The 27,681-nt window shown below is 54.5% G+C and overlaps 1 protein-coding gene across 6 annotated transcripts in view; it reads left to right on the forward strand.

Annotated features, from left to right (window-relative positions):
• Positions 1 to 27,681, forward strand: part of RNF220 (ring finger protein 220) — a 186,734-nt gene that overhangs the window by 88,164 nt on the left and 70,889 nt on the right. For all 6 annotated transcript variants that reach the window (XM_072041824.1, XM_072041823.1, XM_072041821.1 and 3 more), the window contains one exon: positions 20,940 to 21,069. In XM_072041824.1, the coding sequence (XP_071897925.1) occupies positions 20,940 to 21,069 (130 nt within the window). The remainder of the gene's footprint in view (positions 1 to 20,939; positions 21,070 to 27,681) is intronic.

The following is a 27,681-nucleotide window of genomic DNA, read 5'->3' on the forward strand; positions in this document are numbered from 1 at the left end:
GGTGTGAAGGGAAAATAAAAAAAAAAAAAAGAGAGAGAGAAAACAGAGCCCGCTGTGGGATGGACAGACGGACAGACAGCCGGACAGACATCCCTGCCCGCTGCTCTCCCTGCAAAAGGAGGAAAAATACGCAGTGACCTGCTGGGGCTGCCAAGGGAAAGTTGAAGGTCTCCCATTAATTCCAGACTAAAAATGACAAATTCATCTTCTACGACAATTAAATGAAGTCAGTAATTGATGCTAATTGATCTTCAGCCGAGACAGCTCTTACTGCTTCGCCGGGCTCTCCCTGGCGCTCCAGCACCTTCCCCGTGTCCTCTCCTCCCCGTGGGTGCTGTCCCCTGTCCCTGCCACCCGTGGCCATGGTCCCCCCATGGGGACGTCCCCAAAACTCCCTGGTGGCCGTTCCCCACCCCGCACGTCCCTCTCTGCCCCTCGCTTTGGGGGCTTTGCCTTTCTCTTTTTCTTTTTGAAGGCAGGTACCAGGCCTGGCTGCGTTAGCGACAAAGGATTTATAGCCTACAGCTGTGTAGGTTTCCACTTAATTTTTATAAGCCCAGCATAAGAGCCAGCGGGGGGTAAAGCACACTTGGATTTTCTCTACTTAAAATATTACAATGTTAGCACTTTTGCTTGAGCCCTGAAAAGGGGGCGGTGGGGGGGCTGGATGCGTGCGTGTGTTTGGGTTTTTTGGTGTTTTTTTCTTTTTTCTTTTTTTTTTTTTTATGAGAGCCCTTTAATCTCAAGCCAATATGTCAAAATCAAATTAAGCCTTGGAAGGGGAACGGGCTCAGCGTGCCAAGCTCGCTCGCTCGGTTGTAAATGTACAATTGTTTCTGGGAGCTGTTATTAAAGCGCCGGGGCTGCTGCCCATTAAGGGACCACAACGTCACATCCTCCAGCCACGAGGGGAGCAGGGGACAGACCCACTGCGTCCCCTGCGCCACGGCACGGGGACGGTGGCACCAGCCCTGGCTTGGGTGGGCTTCGTTACAAGCAAAAACAGCAACGACAGCAGTGTGGGCATCCCCAATTTTCTCTGCAGCCTGTGTTTGATGGTCTGTAGGCTCACGGCGAGCTGGCTGGGACAAGAGGGGACCTTGTGCCTCGTCCCCACAGTGGTTTTGCTCTGGACACGGGTGGGTGGGAGCAGGGGGAGCCGGTGTGCGGTAGCTGCTGGGAAGCAATGGCACGGTTAGATCTGTTCTGCGGTCTTTATGGGTCCCACTAAATCCTGTGTAATGTACTGTAAATAAAGTTTATAGCTGGAATCGGTGTTTTACAGGGGCAAAGCAAAGTCCAGCTGCAGAGCTCCAAACAAACGTGCTGCATGCGGGGGGGAGGCGGCCACGGTGCCCCCAGCTGAGCCCCCTGTTCGTGGGGCAGGTTTCGCTGGGTGCCGGGAGCAGCACGGCTCCAGCCTCCATCCTTCCCTTGCACCAATGCCTCTGGACACTCTTGTCACTGCAAATGGCTCCCAGCATCTCCTCCCCATCAGCAATTTAGACTGAAGTCACTTGCAAAGTGAAAATAAATGGGTTTCTGCAAGCGCTGGGGGGGGGTCAGTGGCGAGGGGACGGGTAGATGTTGCACACAGGGAAACTGAGGCAAGGAGCCTTGCTCCAGGGTCACGTATCAGCGCTCAGGCAGAGCCAGAAGTGAGCCCTGCGTCTCTCCCCTTGCACCTCTGGCAGGGACCTGACCCTGGGCATCGGGGCTGGGAAGCCCAGGGGTGTCGGGGGCACCCAAAACACCACCCTCAGCTCCTTCCCCACGGCTCTGCAGGGCTGTGCCCGCCCATGCTCTGGGCTGCCCGGCGATTCCCAGACATGCTGCGCTCGCTGTTTTCCGGGAACCGAGAGGCCTGAGCAGAGATAAATAAGTGATACAGACATCAGTGCACTAAACACACATGACGCGCTCCCTCCGGCTCCCCCCGCACCCACATAGTTCTATTAATCCTGACAAATTATGACGTACAGACGTGTAATGCAAACTGATTCATCATACATTCAAATCTGCCGTGCGGGAGCAGCGGGAGGGCAGAGGCAGACAAGTGTATTACACGGATAATGTATTTGACGTATTAATAAAACCAGCCGCATTGCTCAATCTGGGGAGAGGGGGGGGATGCCGATACATCATGACAGATCGCATATTGATGGAATCCAGATGTTGGGAATCATAGTCTTGGGGCCTTTCTTGTATTGACTAAAGGTAAAAAATGCAGGCTGTCAGCACATTAAATCTCCGCTCCGCTCGCCGGGGCTGGGGCAGCGGTTATTTATTTCTGGAGCACGGGGAAGCTGCTGCCCACGTCCCCCGTCCTGCCAGCCCAGGCACCCAGCACACTGCATGCAGGAGGGGACAAAGAGCCCTTCCACGACCAGCCTGGGCACATCATCAGCTTGAAATCCCTGCATCAGCCCCTCTGCTGACAGCCCAGCCTTCCCCATCCAGCCCCTGGCACTGCTTTTTGGCCAGTGCTTCCACAACGCAGACCCAAAGGTGCGGTTTGGAAGCGGCCCCCCGGTGTTGCTGCTGCTGCTTCCCATGGTTTGCTCCTTCAGCACAGCTCTGTCTCCCTTTTTATGCTCGCTCCGAGCCAATTGTGAGCGGTCTGAGTGAGTGCTGCAGGGGAACGGGAGCGTTAAACATGCGCTTTTCTGTCAGGGTGCATCCCCTGGTATCCGTAGTGTTTTCAGGGGAAGGTATCCTCTTACTCCTGCTTTCACAGGTAAAGGTCATTGTGCCAGTAGTAACTTCAACTTTTATTTTCCCTGACAGAGGCCTTTTAAAATGAAATCATCTAGTTTCGGGTCTGTTTGGGCTGGATAATTTTTAAGGGCATTCTTGAAGCCCGTTTGCCTCTGGCGTGTGCGTGACGCAGTGCTGGGTACGCAGGAACCGACGGCGCATACAGCAGCAGGGCACCTCTAGGAGCCACCTTGCCTGGTGCTCCTCTGGCTCAGCAGCATCTCTCTGCAGTGTGTCCAGCCCAGTTTTTGACTTGCAGCAGGTAGCGAGGGATGTCTGACCCCAAGGGAGAGCTTAAATGATCACAGGGATTCAGACCACGGGGGCTCCAGCGCATAGGAGCCCATACAACTACTTGCGTGGCATTTTCCCCCTGTCAAAATGGATCAAAAAGCAGGAAACGGGGAACGGAGGGAAATACAGAGCAGATGTTGATGTGCTGGTGTTTGCCCGAGGGCTGCCTGCTGGTTACAAGGGGGAGCAGGATGTGGCAGCCCCACGAGCTGATGCCTTTGGGGTGTCACCGTGCCCTACACCAGCGTTGTATGGCCACACCATGCAGACATCTCAGAAGCTCTGTGCTTTTAGCACTCCTTTAACCTCCAGGAGCCTCAGCTGCCTTGAATGTGCAATGGAGACCACGAACAGCTGAGGCAAGAGGGCAGTTTTGCTCAGATACAGGCTTGGTCTTTCCCCTGGCTCATTCTGCCATTTGGGGACTGAACCAGTCACAGGGCGTGAGCCCCGGGAAGGAGCAAGGTCATTTTTCAGCGTGGAGAAATGCAGCTTGGAGGAAATATAAATTGCACCGAGTGAGCAGGACTTGAAAGCAGGGAGGGCTCCTCAGATGGGGAGCTGGGGGAAGATGATGGAGGGAACGTAAGAATGACAAAGCATGTCGTTCCAGTGGAGTGCAAGACGATTTGCTTTAGCTCATTAAATACTGCAATAAAATATTAATAGTTATTGTCCCTCTATTTTTTGTAATTATCCTTGCAAAGAAGGATCTGCTGCAAGTCACTAATGTATTCCCAGCAGCGGGTTGCTTTTTAATACGGCGGTGGCAGTCAGGGGTGAGGAGGGGGGGTGGAATGAAAGCGTTTATGTGTGGCCAGAAAATAGTTGTATGATCGGGGTCATTAAGGAGCCGGTGCTGTCTGCAGGGGGAAGGTGACATCAGGAGGGGCAGAGGAGGCTGCGGGAGAGGACGAGGGTGTGGGGACACCATCAGCCTGGCCAAGAGAGGTCTCAGGGATCCAGCCTCAGGGCTGCACTGGATCTGCCACCTTGTCCCAAGGGAAGCTAGGGGCAGTAACAACCTCTCCCCACCTCGCTGCTCCTCCTCCCAGCACACTCCTCCTGCAGGGATCGTGCACGGTCGTGGCAGGCTGTCCTGGTGATCTGCCCCTCCGTCCAGGCGAGGTGCCACCGAGGTCTGCGGTGCCACCCGCCTCGTCGAGATGTTCCTGCATCCTCTGCCAGAGGGACAGGCTCTGGCCCTGCTCAGGTCCCATCAGCCGGCCCTCGGAAGTGAAACGGTGCTGACAGGTATCTAAGCGAGGCAGAATTAAGGGAAATGATAATAAATGTAGATGGTCAGGCAGGGGAATGAAATGATCCATCTTTTGCATGTTAGTCAAGAGGTGCTCGCAGCCCTCCCCCCCCACCCCGCTCCTATTCAATCAGGGCCTGTCAGACCTCCAGCAGGCTGGCATTTTTGTGAAGAATCTCTCGGCTAAAAATTGTTGTCATTCCTATTTCCTTGTTATCAGTCGGCGGCACCTCGGCGGAGCCCGGAGATTAACGCGGAATCGCCGGGCGAGCATCCATTCCCGAGGAGCCCTATCCATTACGGCGAGCTCGGCGGGTCCCTCCCGCCTCACCTCCCACATTCATCATCTTTAACGCTGACAGCCCGGCGCAGGCCTTTCAAATTTATCTCGCCGCGTCCCGGGCAGGCTCTATCCGTCAAACTGCGCGAGAGGGAGCGAGCGGAGCGCGGTCTCCTCTCCCCGGTTTGTCGGGGAGGGAGAGGGGGGGAACCAACCTGCCCGTGTGAGGGACTCGGTAAAAGATTGGTCCGAGATACACAATTAATCATGGCTCGCATCAATTTGCTTGATTTACTCCCCGGAGGGAGAAGGGGCGTAAACACGGCGTGTGCAGAGGCAGTGTGGAAACATAATGTGTCTGTCTATAGGAAAAACATTAACACATCATCCCCGTTGTGGGTGATTGATGGGGGAACGGGAGAGGGACAGCCCGGAGCTGGCAGGGTGACAGAGAGCCAGGAGCTCGCCAGAGACACAGACCCGCTGGGGATGAACCGCAGGGGGCCCTGCCCGGGGCCGTGAGCCCCTGGTGGTCCGGGGCGGCAGCAGCCCGGCTGGGCAGCCCCCAGCTCACCCGGATCCCCCAGGAGGAGAAGGGGAACCCTCTGCAGTGCTGGGGGTGCACCTCTGGGTTGGGATGGGCCACACATCCCATCCCAAGGGTGATGCAGAATCCAAAGCAAGACTGCTTTTGCTCCCCCAAACCTCCAAGGCTCGCTTTGCGTTCACCGCGATGTCCTGAACGGGCGGCAGCACAGCTTGCTTGGCTCCCCGGCATTCCTGCTTCCCAAAAACTCTTCCTGCCCCCCTGATAGCAATGCTGCGGTGCGTTTCAGGGTGAGATCTGGCTGTGGGTAGTGCACTTGCGATGCCCTTTGGTAGCCATCAAGGCAGGCGCTGCCGTAGCCATGAAAGCTGCAGTAACGTTGGGCCACGAGCACCGGGCTGCGCCTTCCCCTGGCAGCTCTGGCGGAGAGAAGAGGCTGACTTTTATGGAGAAAGTTACTGCTGTATTTACAATCCAAACATCCTCGTAAGCAGCCGCAGGGTGGAGAAGGAAATGCGGAGAGAGTGTGGGATGATTTAACGTGTCCTTCTCTCGTGACTTGCAGCTCAGGAGCCTCCTCCCTCCCTCCCTCCCTCCTTCCCTCCCCTGCGCGCACTCAGCCGGGCTCCTCGCCCTGCTGCAGCAGCATCCCACATCACACCCCACGGACGCGGGGAGCGGGCGGGGGGACTTAACCCAGGTCAAAATGTGGGAGCAGGACCCTGAAGACCAACGTCCCAGCCCTGCATCTTCCTCAGTAAAGTCTTTGTTGAAATAAATGGTGCCCAGGACGGGTGTGAGCTGCATTACATGGAAGGTGAGGAGCACCCAAAGAGGCTGCCCATCGGCTGTCCCCATGAGCTGGTACTGGGGCTCGAGCCTGCTCTGCCCCTTTTTGTCATCTTTCTGTCTTGCTATCTACCAGTGCAGCACTTCAGGCTATTCGTATTTCTGATTCATAGAGTAAAATTTATGTTTATCCATGGAGCAAAATATTTGGGAAGAAAAAAGAAATGATAAAGTGAACGCATGCCAGGAGCCCCAAGATAAGGGAACAGGGAGTCTCTTCAGAGACTGGCAGTGCCACCACCAGCATTTCTCCTTGTCCAGCAAGCTCAAGGTGGTTCCTTTGGAGATTCCCATGGCTCTCACAAGTCAGGATCCATCCCCAGGGAGCAAGGGAGCAGCCGCTGCCACCAGGAGCCCTCCCCGGCACACGCTGCTCCCCACCACGGGGGCACCCAGGGCTTGGGGTTCCTGTTGCTGACAGGCACCGGGCTCGTTGCATTTATCCATTTTATTTCATTTTGTTCTCCCCTGAATGAGTTGCGTCTGAGGAAGTTTTTCTGTTTCGTCTTATCTTGTGGAAATTACCCATAATTTTGTAGTGGCTGTTTAATATATATATATGTATGTATATGCTGGGTTTTACAGCCCATTTTTATCACCTTTTTATTATCTCGGGTCAAAAGCTTTACTGGGTTGCATTCAGGGAATTATGCAAACTAAGAGAAAATACCATAGCAAAACTATAGATTTTCTCATTAAACTCTGCTTGGACATGTAGTTATTGTAGTAAAACTCTAGTAACTATTACAGGCCCTAATATAAAATTATAGTTTGACACCTCGGCGTGATTGGCCTTGCACTGCGGTTAAATTAACCCCTTCCACCCCACTCCTGCTCAGGCTAGAGGCTTTTGCTGGAAGTGGCAAGCTGGGCAGAGCGCAGCTGCCCTGGGGTTTAGGCATATGGAAGGAAAATAGGGTGCCAAGCCAGAAGCAGTTCATCTGACTCCTGTGGCACAGCACATCACAGCCCCAGGAGATTTTATTCCCCACCCTATGAAATTCATGGGGTTTTCTTCCCCATAGCTCCCTCCAGCTCCGCAAGCATTGAGGGGCACAGCGAATTTCAAGCAGGGTCCTCCAGCTGCGGGTGGACAAAGCCAAGCGAGGAAGCAGGAGTTTGCTGGAGGGGGTCTTAGCGCCCAATCGAGCAGCCTCCCTGCTTCGTCCATAAATTGCTCAGCTCCCACAGACTGTGTAATTCTCCCAGTCCTGCTCCGTGAACAGTGGATTTAAGGAGCGGTAAGCATATTCAGCGACTTAATTATCTCAGACCAGATTTTATTCTCAATTACACTCAAGTAAATCTTCAGCGATTCCATTCAAGTGGATGGCGTTAGCCCACCCTTGTAAAAAATAAAGCCAGGTAAAATATCACCCACGCGTACCAGCAGATCTCCACGCCTCTGCTGTTGGTGCTGCAGCAGTGGTTGGAGATTTCTGGGGCTTTCTGGCGCTGCGTGGGGACGGGGAGCTTTTCCTCCCAGTGCTCGATGAACATCGCAAAGCCCTGTTGGTAATAACCTGGGGTAGCGTGACACTTCAGCAACTTCATTCGAGGGAAACACTTAATCATATTTATTATGTAAACACAGCTTGCCATGCCCCCATTAAATTATTAATAGTGCCATTAACATATTTACATATAAATCTTATAGCAATTGATGGAAATGGCTTCAAGAACCTTGCGTTAGCTCCCTTTTTATAATGGATTCTCTCTCGCAAATACCCATTTATTAAAGAGACAAAATATTAATTTTTTGTTAAATGTTCGTGTCAAAAATGTCACCTTTTCAGTTTCGCAAATTGCCATTTATGCAAAACCTACTGACTTTGTGTTTTCCCATCTTAAAGAATGGCCTGTTTAAACATGTCGCTTCGGCAGGAGCAATTAAGGAGAACCAGAGTACGGGTATTTCAGTGATCTGGGTTGTTTTTTGCATTTTCATTAGCAAGCAGGTTGATGAGCTGGGAGTCTTGTTGCGTCATTTCGCCCAGGGAGGTGTCCTGCAGTGGATCCCATCCTGCTGCCTAAGGGCTAATGCTGATCAAAATGTGTCCCGTTTTTCTGTATTTGTAGGTTTTTTTGCTCTCACAGGGGGAGGAGGAGAAGGCAGAAGGGATGGGGTCTGCACGCAGTGTTTGGGGATGTTGGGGACCAAGGGACAGCAACCCCCATCCTTTTTCTGTATTTCCTATGAGAGGGGATGAGGTCTCCCTTCAAAAACAGAGTGGGACACTCAGGGAAATCGGTGGCATCGTGGGGGCATGGGAGCAAGAGAAGAAAGAGGGCAGGAAACAAGAAGCATTTACAAGAGGAGGCAGATGGCAGGAAGGAGAAATGGAGGTTCTGCTTCTCATTCTGCAAATTCTGTGTGTTTCCCAACCAGCTCAGCCCACACCACCCCTCGACGAGGCCGTATACCATAATTCCTTAATACCTTCCAGGTAGCGGTATCCCAGGGTGGTTCGTTCTCAGGACTGCCAATTTTCACAAGTTTATCACACGGCTCTCAGGGTTTTTTCTCCTAAAGTTTCAGCCCCTGCAGTCAAGTGGTGATATAAGAATCTCGGTTTTCATTTAAATAAATAGAAACGGCACGCTTCGAGCTCAAATGTGTGCTGCGAGCCCTTAAAGTGCAGAAACCAGAAGGCAGCAAAGAAGATGATGGCAAAGTTGGGGAGCCAAAGGATAATTTAGGTTGAAAGGGACCTCGGGAGGTCGCTTTGCACTTACATCCGATGCGTCTCATGCTTAAATGGCAGTTTTCATTAGGATTTTTAGTAATAAAAATAATAAAACATAGCTCAGAGCTACGTAGCCAGCGCAGAGCCAGTAGCCTGAGAAGATGAAAACCAGTTTGAGGGGGAGGTTGGGATAACCGCCTGTACTGGGACCCGCCTGGCACCAGCACGTGGCTCCCAGCCCATCCCCATGCCATGTGCCCGTCTTCCATCCCAAATACGGGGCTGAATATCCTGGAAAAGTACTTAAAAATTATCCCTTCTTGTGGTGAGACTGAAGCCACCGAAAGAAGGAGGAGGCACGAAATGGGATTCTTTTTCCTTCGTCAATTAAACGAACGTCCCCCTAGCCCATCACACCCAGCCCTCGTGTGTGCTGTTACAATTGTCTCTAAAAACCCCGTCTGATTTTTCAAGCAATTTCTCATGAAACAGGCACTTTCAGAAAAATCATAAGAAAGCAATCGTTTCAAATTGGTCATTTGGGACTCAAATTACTAATCTAATACATTTTTTATTGAGGGTTCCTGAAAGGTTCCATAAAACACAGTCGGTGAAGCTGCCCAAACTTGCCAGCCTAAGAGTTTGACAAATCGAACCCAACAATCTCCTTTGCAGCTCAGGTTTAGGGCCCACGAAGCCGCCACCGAAATAGCAGCGTTTATATTTCTACATCAATAGTGCCTATCTGGTTGGATTTTTAAATTCCCTTGGGCGGTATATATTTTTTTATTTATTTATTTGCTTGTGCTGGGTTTTTATTTGGGGAGGTTGGGAGAGGGTGGTAAGGAGGAGCCCACTGAGCTTGAGGTCTGAAGGGAGAAGGCAGCCAGAAGAGGGGAGAGCCAAGGGATTATTGTATTCTTTTGAGAAACGAGGGCTCAAAGCATGGGGAAAGGAGTGAGATCAAACAGGAGGTTCTGGCAGAGTTGGACTGTAAGATGCCCCGTGTCCCCATCTCATGCTATAGCCACAAACCTTTCCTTGCAGCTATTTTTTGGGAAATAGGGGCAGAGGTGCCCAGGGAGCGGGCAGTGGCCATTCCTGTTTACGAAGCGCATTGGTCTCTAATCAAACGCATATTAATTATTATTTTGGCAGATGCTGAGGCCGGCTGAGTGCCGCCTTGAGGTAGGACCAAAAAAGCCAACGCCTCTCCAGTCATGTTTAATAAAATACAGAATAAAGCCGGTGGGTTGACAGCCAGCTCCTTCCTGAGCACGGGGAGGGAACAGGGAGGCAGCACCAAGAAGAGAAAATCCAAATGCCAGCTCAGCGTGCCAGGAGCCCGACCAAAATTGCTTTTCCCCTTCAATGTCTGCTGGCAGCTTTTCTCCTGTGAGCCGTGCCTGCGGGGAGCAAGGCAGAGATGTGGTTTGGGGCTGGGTTTTCCAGCAGTGCCTGGCCGCCCCATGCCCCCTGGCCGCCCCCAGCCCCTGTCCCACTGCTGCGCGGTTTGCTCGCTTTTATTTGTTTTCTGTCCTTTTCCAGAGCCACGAACAGACAGGAGTTTATTTTTCTGCACCTTTATAAAACACCCACTTATTAAAATTAGCAAGCGATGGGATGTGTAAGAGTACAAAAACAATGTGCTTCAAAGAAAACTTCCAAGCCAGACTCAAAGCAGGTTCAAAGGGAGGGTTTGCAAGCCAAGGGAAAGGAAGGTGGGGCGGGAGGTGCCCTGTAATCCTGGCCAGCATCCCCTGCCCATGCAGCCAGGCTGGGCACGATGAGGTTGGCTCATCCCCATGGTCCCCAACTCCAGCACCCGCCGCCCAGCCCTGGGCCATCCCTTCTGACCCCACCAAGCTCTGCCAAATCCACGCTGCCTCTGCTCCTTCCCGTGGGCTGCTTTGAACCCCCTCCAGCCGCTCGGGTGAGCGCGCAGGCTGTTGTCTTTGCTTTCATGCTTCGCCCCGATTCTCCCCCTCCGGGGCCGCTCCCTCCCTTTCTGTGTGCCGTGGCCGCCTGCCACCTCGCAGCCCCCCAGGATAGCGTCTGGAGAGCTGTTTGTGTTAGCCGGGGGGGTGTGAGCCCCGCCGGCGGCGTGGGGCCGTGACGGCACGTCTCCAGGCCGAGCGCTCGGCGGGCTTGGATGCCGAGAGGCGCGGCGGAGCCAAGCGCTGAGCTGGCTCTCACGCCGGCCAACTCCGTGGAGCCGCTTCGGATTCGCACCCGTGGAAAGGAAGGAGGGGAACCCAGACCAAGGCCTTGGTGCCATCGTAAACATCCACTGCCAGGTGCTTAATGGGGTCGGGGATGGGGTGGAGGAGAGTGGGGGGTGCTTGGGGTTGAGGAAGGTGGCCTGGTGATAGGGGACAGGTACAGTGACATCGTGGGAGGCAGCAGCAGAGGACTAGTGCAGGTTCTCCGCGCTCCTCCACACCCCTCGGCACAGCAAGGGGACGTTATCCCTTATGCTGTAGCCAAGACACCCAGAGGCACAGGGACGAGGGTGTCCCCATCCCCAGGAGCTGCCCCTGAGCACAGAAAGTGCCAGATCCTGGCCGCAGCAGAACAGGAGTCAGGATGCGTCCCTGCCTCGTGCTGAGCATCGCTCTCCGGGGAGGGCAGGCTCTCAGGGTAGATTTCACCTTGTGCAGAGGGGTCAGCGAAAGACTCGCGCGCCACTTAAATCCCACTTAAGCACTCTGCACCGGGGTGAAATTAACTCCCTCCGCAGAATGAGCCATCAAGAAAAACTGATCTGAAACCCACGCCTGGGCCACAGCCGAGCCACGCTTCTATTAGCAACTAAAAAAATATTTCCCGTCCTTAGAGTTAAATGAGCCAATAGTTCAATCATGGAGCGAAAAGCAGCAATAGAGACGGGGATGCTGAGTGCCTCAGGTATTGGCAATCTATGCGAGGAATCACAATAAGCAGGGCTTGCCTGTTTTCCCTGTGTTTAGCAGCAGCGTTATTCAACAACCTATTTGCAAATGCCATCTTCCAAAGTCCTTTTTCCCCCTCGTTAAAGTTGCAGCGATAATAGGGCGATTACAGTGCAATAAGCTAAGCGCAATCCATTAGTGGCATCATGGCTGTTTTTAGATCTTAAAAAAAAAAAAAAAAAAAAAAAAAGGCTGTTTAAGTTTTCTTATTATGCACATTAAAGGCAGGCAGTTCAGTCTGATCAAAGCCAACACCACCCCTGCGCTCCCCCCCGCCTCCCGTCCCTGCATCTTGTCCCCCTCTATTCATTAGTGGTCACAGCTGTGCAGGCGGCCAATTACTTGGGAATAATAAGTACATTTTGCAGTAAATTAAATATTAATTAGTCCTTGGCAGGTTGTTTTTTTTTTTTTTTTCTTTTCCCCCTTATTTCCCTCCCTCCACCTGAAAACAGCGGGAGGGATGTGACACTGTCATTGCCTGCGTTGGCAAGTAGCTGGAGAAGACCCCTGGGGGGATGATCCCTTGATCCCACGGCCAGGGGCTGAGGGGACAGAGTGACCTGGTGTGGCTGTGCCAATTTCTGTGGACAACAGGCCACCCTGAAAGAGGACAGCAATGGGGACAGCAGAATGAGCCCTGTGGATGGGGCTCTGTGGTCAGCTGGAGCCTGCTGCCGATCCCAGATCCCAGATGCTCACCTACACGGGGAAGGTGGCTGCTCCCTGCCACCAAAGTCAGCATGAGCACAGACAGCTCTCCATGCTGCTGTCTGCTCTTGCTAAGCCTTCACCAGAAGTTTGGGGAGCAGGAGCGAGCTCCATTAGTGAGGCCGAGTAGTCTGTGCCTGTCAGCAGATCCCAAGGTAAAAAGCTCCACTTGTCCAGCTCTTGGATTTACACTTTACTAACAGCTCTGCGGGCTGCCTTGTGATGCACCGCGCACCAATTCGCCCCTCGGTGCTCTTGAGTGCAATTAAGCACTTTTTTTTAAATGTAGTTTGACAATATGCAGGTTAGGTTTGTATTTTATTTACAGCTTTTACTTGGGGACCAATAAAACCACAGCTGGCTAATGTGAGATCTAAAACTTGCATCTCACTCTTTGCCTCGGATATCTTTTATATGGTAAACTATTTATTTGTGTTTCATCTTGTACAAACTCCTCTTTCCATGCTGAGAAGCCGAGAGCTCCAGGGGCTCTTTGAAGACTATTTGCTATAGGATAGCAACTGGAATTCTCTTTAAACATACGCGCCGGCTTTGTCCTACAACTGGCCTCTCGGTGTCAACATGCAGTTTTGTGCGCGTTTCCTGAGCAAAGCTAACATTTGCACGCTCCCCTGGCAATTGCACTCACAGATCCCTCTTGTTCAAGCATATCCCATCATTTATTCCTGCAAGCAAGCGTGAGCAGCAGTCGTTCCACGTGCCAAATTAGAGGCAGCATCAAAGCCTCTTTTAAAAGGAGGGTTTCATCCGGAGCTGGGGGTTGTGGAGAAGTGTGCTCAGGTATGGGGAGCGCACAGCATGGCAGGTCAAAACCATCCACATCTGAATTGCAAGTACGTGGCCAACCCATCTCTGAGCCCTCGGGTTCTTAAAAAGCGACAAACTCTTCCTGGAAAGGGTTATTTGCCAGCAGGACGAGACGAACACATGTAAAAGCCCAGCGCATTTCAATGTCGTGCCATCAGACACCCCCACCCATGAGCGTCCCCCGGCCGCCGACCCTGGCGTGCCAGTAGAGCGGGTGTGAAGGGTGAGGTGGCATCAGGCTGGCAAGATAAATCACGCTGAAGCGCCAAATAGCTGCCTTACACGCTTTCACAACCCGAGGGTCGCGCTCTTGCCATAAAAAGGAAGATGAGCCCCGGCGAGATGGGAGCGATGTTCCCAAGGATGCCTCTGGGAGGGAAAGATCAAGAACCGCTGCTCGTAATGGCCTCGGCTGCTGAAACAGTCAAAGTAATGACGGGGTGGGGAGGATGCTGGAGGGGCTGGATGGGAGCCGTGTGATGGGTGCTGGTGTGTGGCACCCCGACCTGCCGCTCCCCTCGGAGCCAGGACATCTGGCTCTCTTTTAAATCCCAGCGGCGATTTCTTTCATCTGCTGGAAATGGCCGGGACAAGCTCTAGGAGGAGAGAGGAGGAAAAATATTTTCTTTCTCTCTGGAGTTATTTTTCTGCTCTCTCTGTTTTCCGTTTGGCCCTTCCCTGGCTGCCTCGTGGCTCTCTCAATTCGCCGAGCTCTTCCTCAAGGTGAAACGAAGGCTCCGGGCGGCGGAGCTGGCGGGGAGGGGTGGGGGTCAGGGGGGGCTAAGCTGGGAGGGGGCAGCGCAACAAGGCGGCCTGATCTAGTGATTAAACAAAGGGATTCAGCCAACATGTGTAAAATTAAGTGATCAAGAGTTGATTACAGAGTGCATTGATTGTGTACTGATGGATTAAACAGAGTCGTGCTCGGGATGCGATTTTCCGAGCTGGGCACGGAGAGTGCAGGCAATTGACGTGTTGGCCAGAAGGACCCGCTTCTCCCAAGCCCTGGCTTTTATACATTCTCCGGATAAATCTGCAGAGAGGCCCGTGGAATTATAATCGATTATCCATTTCTCAAAGTCACTTAAGGGCCCTGAGCTACAAGCTAAAGTGCCGGTGCTGCGAAGAGGCATTGGGTATGCGCCGGCATGTGCAGGTGCTGGCGCGAGGGGAAAATGTGGCAATGACCCTGCGTGCTGCAAGCTGATGAATCTATTTTCTTGTAGGAAATAGTTTTGACAGTTCAATATCTGTGTTTTCGATATGTGCCCCACACACCCCCGAGGGAGGAGAGGAGCTGGAAGCTGGGGGGGAGGGAGAGGGTGGGAGGCAGGGAAAGGCTCTGCCCCATCGGCCCTTCAGTTTGTGGGTGCAATTCGGTGTAACCCCAACCAAATGGGTTGTCCCCACATCAAGGGCATGGGAGCTGCTCCACCAGGGATGGGGAGGAGCAGGAGGATGCAGGAGTGCTCTGCACAGGGTGTGTGGGACCTGCGGGTACCCCGAGGAGCCCCTCCAGTGCTCCCCACCCCCGGTGCAGGGCTGCTGCTGCCCCTCACCTCTGCACCCTGGTTTGGGGTACGTAGGAAGCAATCGGGGCATGGAGCAGGCCCTGCATAGTGCCTGGGGCAGCAGACCACAGCTCTTCCGTGGGCTCCCAGCCAGACAGCGAGATGTTCCTGCGAAACTCCCACCTTCTCCAGTTCCCACTGTCGTCACTTTTTGGCAGCCAGCAGAAGGTGCTTTGCTGCAGGTCTTTGCATCCCAGGAACTGACGCAGAGCGCCGATTACGAGGCACGTTTTGGCGATGCAGCTGAGCATCTCCTCCTCCCCGTCCTGTCCCACCGGGCCAGCAGCTACCCCAGCTCAGTGGGGTGGGACAAAAAGTGCCCCTTGTACCAGCAAACGGGTTCAGAGGCCAGGTGGATGTCACCAGGCTGCCACTCCTGGACGCGCAGCCCCAAAGCTCCTCATTCTGTGAGCACTTGGACCCTTCTGAAGCAGCCCCAGCCCTCCTCTTCCTCTCACCCTCCCAGGACCCTGTCACCGTCTCCCTTCCCGGCCCGCGGTCCTCTCATCGAGGATTCATTGTCTTGTCAGCCTCTAGTTAGCCAGCATGCGTGCGAATCATAAATTACCCCGCCCGGGCCTCTGCTATGCTTCAGCACAGACAAAAAAATTGCACTCCATCACCGTGTCTCCCGGCTTTTAGTGGTATTGATCAATGCTGCTCCCTTCCCGCCCCCCCCCCGCTTTTCATTTTAACCGAGCCGGTTAAGTGCAGTATCTTATTTTGTGCTGGGACAAATGAAAAGAATATTAGCAAGGGCTGAAATATATCTCTTTTTTATCTCTCTGCTACTTTTTTATTGAATCTTTCTGAGTAGGTGGCTTTCCGCAGGATGACAGCCTCATGACAGGCTCCTCATTAGAGCTGAGACAGTAATTGTGATGCATTTCCCTGCGCGGCCTTTTCACTTCCCCCCCCCCTCCTTCCTTTCCTCCTCTCTCCTTTTCCCCTGATTTGTAAAGTGATTGGATGTACAGACTCACTCAGTTTCTTAAATTATTGCCCAGCTCAATCCATCTTCCTCCATCCTGCGGTGGGCAGCCGCGATCTCCACGGACAGAGAGCCCGGCCGGGGAGGTGGCTCTGGGAGGGGACCCCAGGGTCCTGGGCTTTGGGAGGGTTCCCAACAACCCACCAGAAATGTGGTGCTAGAACGGGACGGGACCGTGCCTGCCTTCCAAGGAGTGTTCCCAGCAGGGTCCCCCAGGGTCCCAGGGGGACACACGGAGCCGGTCCCCAGGGGCCACCTTGCACAACTTTGCGCCCAGAGAGGCAGATGGTAGAGCAACTCTTTTCTTTGGAAGGAAGTCAAGATTTTAGCATTTGCTGCCTTGGATCCCACTGTAGATGTTTTTTTAGCCTCGGGAGAAGCAGGTGTATTTGCTGAGCTGCTTTGCAGCCCAGCAGCTTACCAGGGATCGGGCTCTTCTCGGGGATGCAGGGGCTGAGTTTGGCTCTTTGCTGTGTCCCACTTTGCTCAGAGGGTCACAGAGGTCCCTCTGTCCGTCTGTCCTCCCTGATCACAGCTGTACAAACCCCTGCCCCTTACTTGGATTCAAGGTAGGGGTGGCCCCGTTCCACGTGCTGGCCTGGGCACTGTCAAACAAACACCCGTCCAGCTTCTGCTGGTGGCGTGGAGAGGTGACTCCTCCAAAGCTTTAGCTTGCAAAAAAAGCCTCTCTTCAGGACCCCTGCTCCCTTCCTGCATGCACAGCCCTCCAAAATACACCTGCTCCGGAGAACTGCAGCTCAATGATAGGTGACCCCATAGCAATCCCGTTTTTGCCCCAACCGTAGCCAGCAGGACCCCAGGAGGCACCCAGCAGGCAGGATGTGGCCCCATGAGCACCCCATTAAACCACCCTGCGTGGCGGGGAGATGGGACAGCAATGAGCAACGCTACCACGCTCCCTCCCCTTAGCACCAAGTAGTTTTTGTCCTTCAAGGAGGCTCTGCTGCTGCGGGGACAGGTGCCCTGTGCTGCCCAGAGCCACCTCCACCTTCACCACCCGTTGTCATCCTCCCCTGTTCGTGGAAGCCCCTTCCCCAGCACTCACAGTCGGGGCTGCGCAGCGCCAGCCTCCCGGGATGCTGCGCGGGCTGGCGGGGAGAGGAGCGAGTGCCTGGCTATTTCCAAGCTAATATGGGGCTTTCTTTGAATTATTGTTTTTTGAGCTGGAAGGAAAGGAAGCTTGTCACACGAGATATCTGCTATCAGTACACAAATAACAGCAGGCCCATCACCGAATGGAAAATAATCGCCGCAGAAGCCGAGCCGAGGGGGAGCCAGGAGGGATTATTACAGGCGCTGGCAGCGGCGGTGCTGTCAAGGAGCCGGTGTCAGCACTTCCATTACCACCCACCTGGCTCCGGCACGGCCCCAGGAGCGGCGCGCGGGGCCCCGGCACGGGGTCATTGCTATTCAGGAGGGTTTCAGATCAAGCGGCTGTGATGGGTGTTAAATGATGGAGTGTTTAAGAGGGAGAGAGAGAAAATGGGAGGATGAAATGGAGGGAGAAAGGGGGGTTTCTGGACTCAGACAAGTGGAAAACAGTTTGAGATGCTGGAAAATTAGGAGTTGGGAGAGCAGTGCTGGTCCTCCCGGGGGCAAGATGAAAAAAGGGAGAGTTTCTAATGGCCCTGAGGAAGAACAGCGTGGTGAGAAGATGCTCTGAGACCCGGGTGGGTGCCCTGGAGTCTGCCCAGTGAAGGTCCTTTAGGAAAGATGAAGCAGATCCTCAGCAGGGAACACGTCCCCATGAGCATTCCCCACCTGCCACCACCCACACGTGCCACCCATGGTGGCACCCGGCGAGCCATGCTGGCTGTGCTATAATCCCTCAGCAGACCTGAGCAACGAATTTAATTACAAACCATTTATTCCATTAACTTGGCAACTTGCTGGGCTCCTGGGCAGGGCGAGCCCTTGTGCCTTGTAAACTCTGCTCACACGGAGTGACTTGGGAGCTTTAGTGCCACGTGGCAATGGAGGTCTGTGTACACCACATGCTGCTGGGGCCGTTGGTGGGCTGGGTCCATTTTTTTCCACTTAAATTCTCCAAAATAGCTTTTCCCATCTTTGTTGTGGGCAGGTTCTGCGAGCAGGGCTTTGGGGTGGATGAGGCTGGCTCAGGACCCAGTGGCATTACCCTGGATTCGTGTCGGCATGGCTGAGGCCAGGATCTGTCCCTCCATCCCCAGCAGGATCAGGAGGGTTTGGGGTCATTCCCACCTGGGCTGGGATCTGCTTGCAGACGCCCTCTGACGGGGCCCGTGGACAAATTCCTCCGCGCAGGGGTGCGTCTGCACATCGGGCGCTCGGCTGTCGGAGCAGGAAATATTCCGTTTCAACACTTGGAGTTCAACATTTCCGCGGAGCCCAGGAGCCCAGGCAAACAGCGGGAGCACCGCGGCTCTGCCTTTTCATCTCTCTGGCACCGGCGAGCAGGGGGTCGGCGGGGGGGAGCGCGGCAGAGCCGAGGAGGGTAAACACTGGAGCCGAGCGGCGGCGAGAGAGAGAGGGGCAAGGAAAACAAAAACACAGCTGCCAAAAAAACAAAAGCCTGAAAAGAGCCATTCAGGGTCTCCCAGGAGCTGGTTTGGCACAGGGCAGGACGGGGAGCACTTGCTGCTGGTGCAGGCACGGGACCAGCCTGCTCGGGGATCTGGACCCCGTGTTTCACCCTGATCCAGCCACACGCAGCATGGGTGCCCCAGCTCCAGAGAGGAGATAAAAAAACAAATACTGGAGATTTCCAAATGCTGGAGATTGCTGTCCCTTCCTTCCCTGCCACCCAGCACCGCGTGGCACGGAGCTGGGTGCCATGGCACGCAGCAGCGTGGGCGAGCGTGGGGCCCTTGGGCATGCTGCAGATGCGGCCCTGCTGATTCGGGGAGACACACAGGGAGCCTGGCAGAGCTGGGGAGGCTGGCGTAGGTGTCCTGCTGGCACCAGGACCGTCCCCTGCCCTCTGCCTGTCACTGTCACTTAGCCCAGCAGCTGCCAAAGCGCGGCTGTCAGCCCCTTGGGCCAGGAGCAGGGGCTCCTCTGCCCCCTGCTTTCAGGCTGTACACCGGGGGCTTGGTGGTGTGGCGGGGACCCTGCTCTCCTGCCCCTCTTGAAGCCCTTGCTGTAGCCTGATCCACAGCCCCCCACGCTCTCTGGGGCCAGGGGACCTTGCCCTGCTGTCACAGCACCTCCTGAGTGGATGCAGGGTGACGGCTGTGTCCTTCCCCAACACGGAGTCATCACGATTATCCATCACCCCCCCAACAAACACCCCCCAACCTCTGGGTCACCCTCCGTGAGTGTCCCCATCCCAGGCAGGTCCCACAGCAGTGGCCGAGGCAGGAGGGAGGAGGGCAGCCCGCTCCCCCGTCCATCTGCACGCCCCGCAGCGGGGATCCAGCAGGATTTCCCGTCCGCTCAAAGGCCGCCTGTTTATTTTGGGAAGGAGACTCAGACAGCTCCATTGTTTTGCTGCGAAGCTGGGGTTATAAATAGCAGGTGGTCGGGGACGCTCCTGGGCTATTTTGGGCCCCCGCTACACAAAAGTGGAAAGGCTCCAGCAGGAAGGTGGAATTGCTGAAATGCCGACCTTTCCCGCAAGGGTCAGCGGGAGCTGCTTCTTTGGGCTTGGGTTCTGGGCATTATTAAAGATGAGGGCAGGAGCAGGAAAGAGATGGGGTGATCCCAGCCATGTGGCAGCACCCCTCGTCCTCCCCTTTGCTGCGGGAGGATCGGGATGGAGGGACAAGGACCTGAGGGACGTGCCCAGGGCTCCTCAAGGAGCTGTTGGGAGCAACTCAAGTCCAGCTTGGGCTCTCCACCAGGTCTGCGTGTGGAAGAGTTCCCAGTGGATGGAGATGAAGGGGAAGCCCCATAGCGCTGCCCCGTGCCTCACTTTCCCTTCTCTTGTGTCAGGAGGCTGAAGAAGAGGGCAGGTGATATCCTGGTGGCAGCCCTGCTCTGCCAGGCACGTCGTGTCCTGCTGGAAGGCAGCGATGGGCCAAGGTGACTCTGACTTCTTTCAGACCCTTCCTCTCATTAAATGCCTGCGCCAGGCACCTCCACTGAGCAGCAGGGCCCCAGTAAAGCTGCCCGCACCGATGGTTTATACTTGGAGAAGGTCTATTCCTTTAACGGGGCTGCATTTAACTGGGCTCTGCCATCGTTAGGAGCCATAAAATGGCACCTTTTGGCTTCCGATTGGAAGGCCACGCCGCGCGTCGCCCCCTCGTATCCAGCACTGCCTGCTTTATTGTGCATTACTGCCTCTCGCTCGGGTTTAACCAATTTGATCCATGTCTAATACATAAATAAATAATCCAGCAGGAGGGTTGGCGTTGGATGACAACAGGCGGCTATAAAGCATGTTCCTCCCCAACGCAGCCAGCTGAGCCGGGCTCCGCACGCCCTCTCATGAGCAGAGCTGCTAATACAGCTGGGAGAGAGGGGCCTGGGCACCCCCTGGGCTTTTCCCTTTTATTGAAACTTCACTGTTTGCTTTAGAGTTTTATTTTAGGTTAAATAGGCACTGTATATTCCTTACAGAGGGGGCAATAAAGTTTCCGAGCTGGAGGAAATTGGCTTCGGAGCGGGGAAAGCTGGCAGGGCTGGGGATGTGGAGGGGCGGTGTTTGGGGACAAGGAGGGGAACAGCAGCACCCACATCCAGGGGTAAACGGCTCTGCCCTTTGGGGTCCCAACCACCTGGCTCCAGGCGCACCGAGGAGCATTAAGTTGGTTATTCTTAATTTGCTGTTTAGTTAATAGGAACAGAGAGAAACACTGTGACATCCATCTCTGAGCCGTGTTGTCTGCTCTGGAAATGGGGAAAGCTGGGGTTATGGAGGGGCACCCCAGAAACGGGGCTGTTTCTCCCCACTCTGTATCATTGGGATGCTCTTGTGCCTGTGTGCAGGACAGGGCCAGTCCCTGTCACTAGGAATGTGAGAAAGGAGGAGAAATGGGGATATACCAGAAAAAAAAACTTGCTGGTTTCTGGACTCCACCAGACTCCCTCTGTGCCTGCTGCTCAGGAGCAGGAGTGATGAGAAAATCTGTCCTAAAGCTGCTGTACCTAAACCAAACTGCTGGGGGACGGGGCTCAGAGCAGGGTGCAGGTGATGCTGCTTTCAGCCACCTCCCCAGGACTGAGGCTGCACAGGAGCTAAAGCTTTCCCCCCTCTTCTCCTTCCCTGCAGGCAAAAAGAAAGCGACGTTGTTTGACAGCCAGGCTCCCATCTGCCCCATCTGCCAGGTCCTCCTTCGCCCTGGGGAGCTGCAGGAGCACATGGAGCAGGAGCTGGAGAAGCTGACCCAGCTGAACATCAGGTAAGCAGCCACCCACAGCACCTCCAGCCTGGGGTGCCAGAGGAAATGTAGGTACGGCCATGAGCAGAGCTTTGCAAGAGTCCTGGTGCCCTCAGCCTGGTCCCATCCTGGCCACATGGAATGCTGCCATGGCCAGGACATGTCCTGTGATGGAGCAGGACTGCAGCATGCATGCACACTGCCCCTCGGCTGCCTTCAGCTCCTGCCGCTTTCCCCAGCACAGCAAAGTCCTCTTTTTTAAAAAAAATAAAATAATAATAATTGCATTTTAACTGCTAGCAGTTATTTAGGAAATGGCTGCAGCCAAGGGTTGGCAGATCCCTGCCCCTGCCTTAATAAAACTCAGCAGCCTTGGAAAAGAGCGTGTTTATTTCAATTATTAATGAATTCCCCGGTCATTAAAAGGTGAGGAAAGGAATCAAACGGAGGGCTAGAAGCTGAGTTACGTCACCAGGTGGTAGGAGGGGAGGGAGAGCGCCTGCACCAGTGTGTGTATGTGTGCCATGGCAAGGGGGCTCCATGCGGCTGCGGTGAGCGCAGGGGTAGCCAGATCCATCCCTGCCCCAGCTTGGCTGGGATCTTCTTTGCCACTGAGCAATAAACATTACAGAGGGAAGGGAAAAGGAGGGGGAGAACCAGAGAGGTCCCCAGGTGGGCTGGGAGCTGTCAGAGGGAGCACCCACACAGCATCGGGCCGGATCCTGCGCTCCCCGGCGGTGCGCAGGGAAGGAGGGCGCAGGGAAGAGCCAGCCCATTTATCCCCCCCGCCACCCGCTCCCCTCGCGAGCGTAATTTATGGCATAATTTGGGCCGCATCCAACTTAATAAAGGGCCACTGCAAATTAGTGAACAGGTTTAAATGAACAGAAGCAATTAGCACTCCGAGGAGCCCATCAAAGAAGTTGGGCCAATATCAGAGCGAAACTGAAACTGCGAGCCAGGCGCGGAGGACGGCTGGCGCGAGGCGGTGATGGGAAGGTGGCGTTTAATGGGAAAGGAAAGGAAACTCTAAATCATAAAGCGTGACAAGGGCCATTGTGGGCCAGCTGACAAATGAAAAAGAATGGCATTATTCCTTTAAATAACAGCAGCAGTTAGAGAGGAGACAGCTCTCCCCGGCTTGCCCTCGCTTCCCTCGCCCGCTCTGCTCGGCCACGCAGGCGGCGAAGAAGAAGCAGAGGTCTTGATTAATTATTAAATAACGACTCCCTCCGCTCCGTGATAGATAACGCTCAATCTAGGCTGCGGGTTGGGGTGAAGCAGGCTGAGCTGCAGGCAGCGGCCGTGCACGGTGCCGGTGTGCCCGCTGCGGAGGGCAGGATAGGGGCTCCGTCCCTCGGGTGGCCCCTTCTCCCATTCCCCCACCCTCCTTGCCCGCAGGAGCCGGGAGCGAGAACACATCAACAAGAGGAGAGAGAAACTAATAATGATCTCAAATAACCCAATAAACATAAAAATAAAATGTAGGCCTATAAACGTGACGGGCACCGGCAGCCCTGGCCGCTCCCTGCCAACACTGACTCGTTACCGAAATGGCTGAGCAGCTGTTCCTGATCAGCCTGATGGGGAGAAGCGAACCAGGGGGCTGCTTTCCAAGGGCCTCTTTTTTTCTTTTTTCTTTTTTTTTTTTTTTCTTAATTTAAAGAGGATATAGCCAATCATGGCTTGCGCTGTTAAGTTTTAATAAACCTTAATGATTTGCAACAAAATCATAAATTTCCAGCACGGGGGGTTAGGAAGGCAGATCCCCTCCTGCCTGCTGAGCCGGCAGCACCGGGGATGCTGCAGGGAGGCAGCACGTTGGCAGCAGCCCCGAATTCCCCTGAGACAGCACAGCCCACGAGGCTGCCCTGGGGCCCGATGGAAAGGGGAGAGGCTGGTGGAGAAGCAATTTGCAGGGCTGCCCTGTGCTGTTGCCTCCAACAGCGTTTTTTGGGCATCACCGGCGCAGAGCTCAGCAGCACGCGGTGGAGGCAGTGGAAGGGAAGGAGGAAAAGGGATTCCTCCAGGCTACCTCAGGAGCTGGAAGAGCCACCCAAGTGCTGCTGCCCACCCAGCCGACGTGCCCCTCGCTCGGCTCTGGGGCCAGGTTTGCTGTCCCCAGGGGACAGGGACAGCCCTTCCCCACGGGCAGCACCGGCACGGCGGGCACCACCCGGCTGAGCCCCGCACGCAGCTCCGCACGGCGAGGCCAGGCTCTCTGAATGCAAATTTCATTTCTGAGCCACTGGCGCTGTTTCAAGAGCCGGCAGCCTCCGAGCCCTTCTCGGTGTTACATATGTAACAGCCTCATTGAACTTGACATGTCAAATTCAGGCCATTTGTGCAAAATCTCCCTTTAATAATACCGTTTCATTTCGCTCAAATGAGACTTGAATGCATGTAAAATGGAAAAGGATATTTAAGCGCTAACATTAGGCAGATGTCTTGCCAGAGGCCGATTGAATATATGAGATTTTGAAGTGCTTAACACGTTTTCGGTGCTCCCTCTTAGAATATGTCACCTGGCTTTCTTTTTTCTCTCCCTCCTTTCTTCCCCCCCCCCCCCACCTCTTTAAGCGAAGGGTATAAATTGAAAGAAAACAAAACTACAAGCCTCGCTTTTATGGGGTTTAACTCTTGCAAGGCAGGACTGGTGGTGTTCCTCCTCCGAAGGGGGATTACCTCCCAGCTCACCTTGGCGGAGCACGAGCACGGCGGCAGGAGGGATGCTCTGCATGAAGCCCACCTGAGCACTACACGTGGGTCTCCTTGATTCACGTTCACCTGTTTTACACCTTGTTCGAGCTGGCACGAGCAGCACCCATGGGTGTTCCTGCAGGCAGGCACACACGTGCCTGCACATCCAGGTGTATTTCTGCCCGTGCTCCTGCAGGTTGATACGAGCAGAGCTGGTGAGGCACAGAGGGCACGCTCAGCAGTGCTTTTCTCTGATGGCACTGCTGATATCGCTGCCCTCCGGCGCCTCTGCCACCTCGATGCTCGGTGTCTGCTCCAGCTGAAGTGTCACAGAGTGACTGTTCCTGAGAATTAGGGTCAGGAGAGGTTTGCTCATGTTTGTAACAGCCGGGTCCTGCACCGCACATAGCTCCTGTGGATGGGGATGCTTAAACCTTACCCACTGCTCCCTGGGAAGAGACTGAATAGGGACGTGGGAGAGGCAGGGTGGAGAAAAACCCTTAGGAAGCTGCATCACCAATATTACATTTGCTGAGTCAAGCACTTGAAGTTTGGGAAACGTTCTTTGGATGCACTGGTTTTTAATAACATGATGCCCAGTTCTTGAAAATGCAGTGCTCTTCTTAAACATGTATTTGGCGGGGGTGTTTTATTTCCCTGCGTGACACCTAGCAGGTCCCTCCCTGTGTGACCAGCAGCAAAGTTGTGCTTCAGAGCTGGGATCTCCGCTCCCCAAAGAATCATTTTTATCATTACAGCCGGGGAATGGCCCAGAGGGGGGAGCAGGGACAGACCACAGCAGCTCTGTTCCTACTTCTGGGACTGAAGGATGGTGTGAGCTCAGGCAGGGCAGCTCAGGAGAGGGTCAGTCTGACTCCTGGAGCCAGCTTTGATCCATGTGAGAGGGGAAGAGCCACACACGGGGCTGAGGCAGCTCCAGCTCCCACAGCACCTCCCACTGCATCTCTGCCAAGGCTTAAATCTCCCTTCAGCATTGCTCTGAAGCTTTCTCTCCCTCATTTGCACGTCGGCTCTTTTCCTCTTGCCCTTTTTACCCCTCAGTCCCCTGGCAGCCCGGCTGGAAGCACGACGTGCAGCCTCAGAGCCTGGCACTGCACCGAGCTGGGTGGCTCTCCTGGGGGTCAGGGGCAGCTCCAGGCATGGGGGGGAACAAATAACAGGGATGCTGGCAATATAGGAGGAAAAAGTGAAGGCTACAGGACCTTGGGAGATGGTCTGGTCACTCCACCTCCACCCAGGTGATGGTGACTGTCCTTGAAAGGTGTCTCCAGGTGTGTGGAGAGGCATCCTGGATTTCATATCCCCTCATGGTTTGCTTTCTCAGTGTTTGGTGGCCTTTTGGGTTAAAGTCATGCTAATGTCTTAAAGTCATAATTTAAGTCTTAATGTCTTGAAGTCGTGCTAAAGTCAGCTAACCACCCAGAGCCCTTGGGCTGATGGACGAGGTGAGGGCACACCAGCTCCATGGTCCCTGTGTGCCCACGTGCTGGGGGCTTGGAGTTACTCCTGGCAGGGCACAGCAGGTAGGATCCCCAGCAAGTTCTTAAACCTGGCTCTGCCCCTTCTCCTGCTTGGGAAACCTGGTGTTTAAGTACAGCTGCTCCTCAAAATGCCCCAGCTGAGGGGCTGCTTCATCCCTGGGGGTTGTGCCGAGCCCTGAGCCACCCCAAAGATCCCTTGGAGAAGCCCTTCCCCGAGTGGGAGCGGGCTGAGCAGGGAGGGAGAGCGGCCAGGCTGCCAGGCCCAGCAGGATAAATAGAGAGCGTAAAACCCAAATTAGCTCTGTTGTCATGTGTCACAGCGGGGTCATGGCTCTCACCTCAGGGCTCCTCGATTTATGCCTGGGGACTTTAACCTGACAGCCAGGTACTTCCCAGGCTTCTCGTGCAGCGAGCATCGCAGGTCCCCCAGCCTCTGGGCGAGGGAGATTGGAGGCATTTGGGGGTGAGAGGGGCTTTTGGTCCAGAGCCCTACTAAAACACATGCTGCTTCCCTTCCTCAAACATGCATCAGCCACCTGGGAGCACCCAGAGAGGGCGAGGAGCCCAGGCCAACACGAGATGGCAGCCAGGGGAAAGCAGGCGTTGACCCTACTCAACATCTCCCTCCCGCTCCTCGACTTCTGTCGCTCTTCTTGCTTTTTCCCTCTTCTTTCTTTCCACCTCCTTCTTCTCCTTTCTTCCCCTGCTCCCCCTCTCCGTCCCCCTCCCTCCCTCCCCACCCCCCGGTATCAAGGCGACATCTCCAAGCCAAGTACTTTTAATTTCGCCCGTGGCCCTTGCTGACACGGTGGATATGCACAGCAAGTTAAATTCCCGCCTGATCAATAAAGCAGAAGCAGTGTGTCCGACTGGTCGATATTTTTTTATCTGTCTTCAGCCCAGTCCTGCTGATGACAGCCCCCTGCGCTTCAGCAAAGGCACTCAAGGGCATCGGGCTTTGGCAACACAGCTCTTTTTTTTTTTATTTAAATTAAAAAAAAAAAAAAAAACAGATGCCTACAAAAAAAAAAGTTCACGGAGTTTGGCCTTTGCTTAATAACGTTTTATGATTTATCTTAATTTTTAATTGAAAAAAATTTGCGAATTAATTGATTTCTGGGACTTGCCAATTAACATTGTAATTGGGTGCATGATAAATTTCGAGGGAGCATCATTTTTCTCCCTCTCCCCCTTGTCACCGAGAAGGGGAAGCGCGAGGGCAGCCGCTTCCCACCCGTGCACCCCCCTCTTCCTCGCGAGGTGCCGCTGCCCTCCTCCCCCCGTGCTCCTGTATCTTAAAAGAAGGAACAAGAAAGCTAATAAAGTCGTGTTATTAGAGTCTCACCAGAGGTGACCCCTCGAGGCATAAATCCACGCTGGGAGATGGTGGGGACAGGTGCTATTAAGTGCCTGACCGTACTTTGTGCGGCGACGGGACTGGGTGCCTCCGGGCTTGGCCCTGCAGCCATCATCCCCCAGCAAAACCCCCACTGCTGGGACAGGGACGGTGTTGGGGAGCTGCTGTTTCCCCCAGGGATGGAGCAGGGAAGGTTTTTGCATCCTGCCCTGCCCCGCAGAGCTGCTCAGCATTCAGGAGGCTGGATTCAGGGTGCGTGGGAAGGGGCAGCGTGGCTCCTACCAGATTTAAATTAACAGCAGAGAAACCCACCCGGCAGTGTCAGCATTCGTAGGACATTTGGGTAGGGCACAGGGCCACCTGCAGTGCTGCCACCACCCATCCCACGTGCTGGTGTCACCCGACAAACACCCTGAGCACCACATAAAGCCCGTGACCTTGGATGGGATTTCACTTTGCCACCCCAAAGCTGTCCCGTCTGTCCCCACCACACCCAGGAGTGTACAGGGTGAAGGATTCCTGCCCAAACCAGAGTCCTCATCTTCTCCCCACCATCTGGGACACCAGGAAGGCTCAGAGGAGCCCAGGTCCACACCTGCTGGTGTCACTGGTGGGGAACCATGGGGGAAAGGAGGGAAATTTATGAGGAGAGGAGTCTGTTTATTATCTAGCCAATGCGGTGCTGCTGATACCGTGGATTTATCCTCTTTCATCCCCCTCTGATTTGTGTCCCTGCCCCTCGCAGTGGCAGATTAATTGCAGACAGAAAGGGCAGAGCGCACCCTGCGGCCCCCCCGTGCGCACAGAGCACAGCCCCGACCCTACATCCCGCTGCAGCCCCTACAGGATGCTGAGCAGCCCCACAACCCGGGGCTGAGGGCATTTCCCATCCATTTGTAGGGCAGGTAGGAAAACTTATGTACATCTTCACTCAACAGCACCCTAAGGTGCTAGAAGTGCTCCTGGCAGTGCCTGCAGACTGGCAGTGCCCAAAGCCAATGCCCTAACCCCATGGCACAGGTCCACGGGGAAAAGGAGGAGGCAGGAGGGTGCAGAGCTGCATGGGGGGCCAGC

Source organism: Anas platyrhynchos, chromosome 8 (genome assembly GCF_047663525.1).
Source record: "Anas platyrhynchos isolate ZD024472 breed Pekin duck chromosome 8, IASCAAS_PekinDuck_T2T, whole genome shotgun sequence".
NCBI classification, from domain to species: domain Eukaryota; kingdom Metazoa; phylum Chordata; class Aves; order Anseriformes; family Anatidae; genus Anas; species Anas platyrhynchos.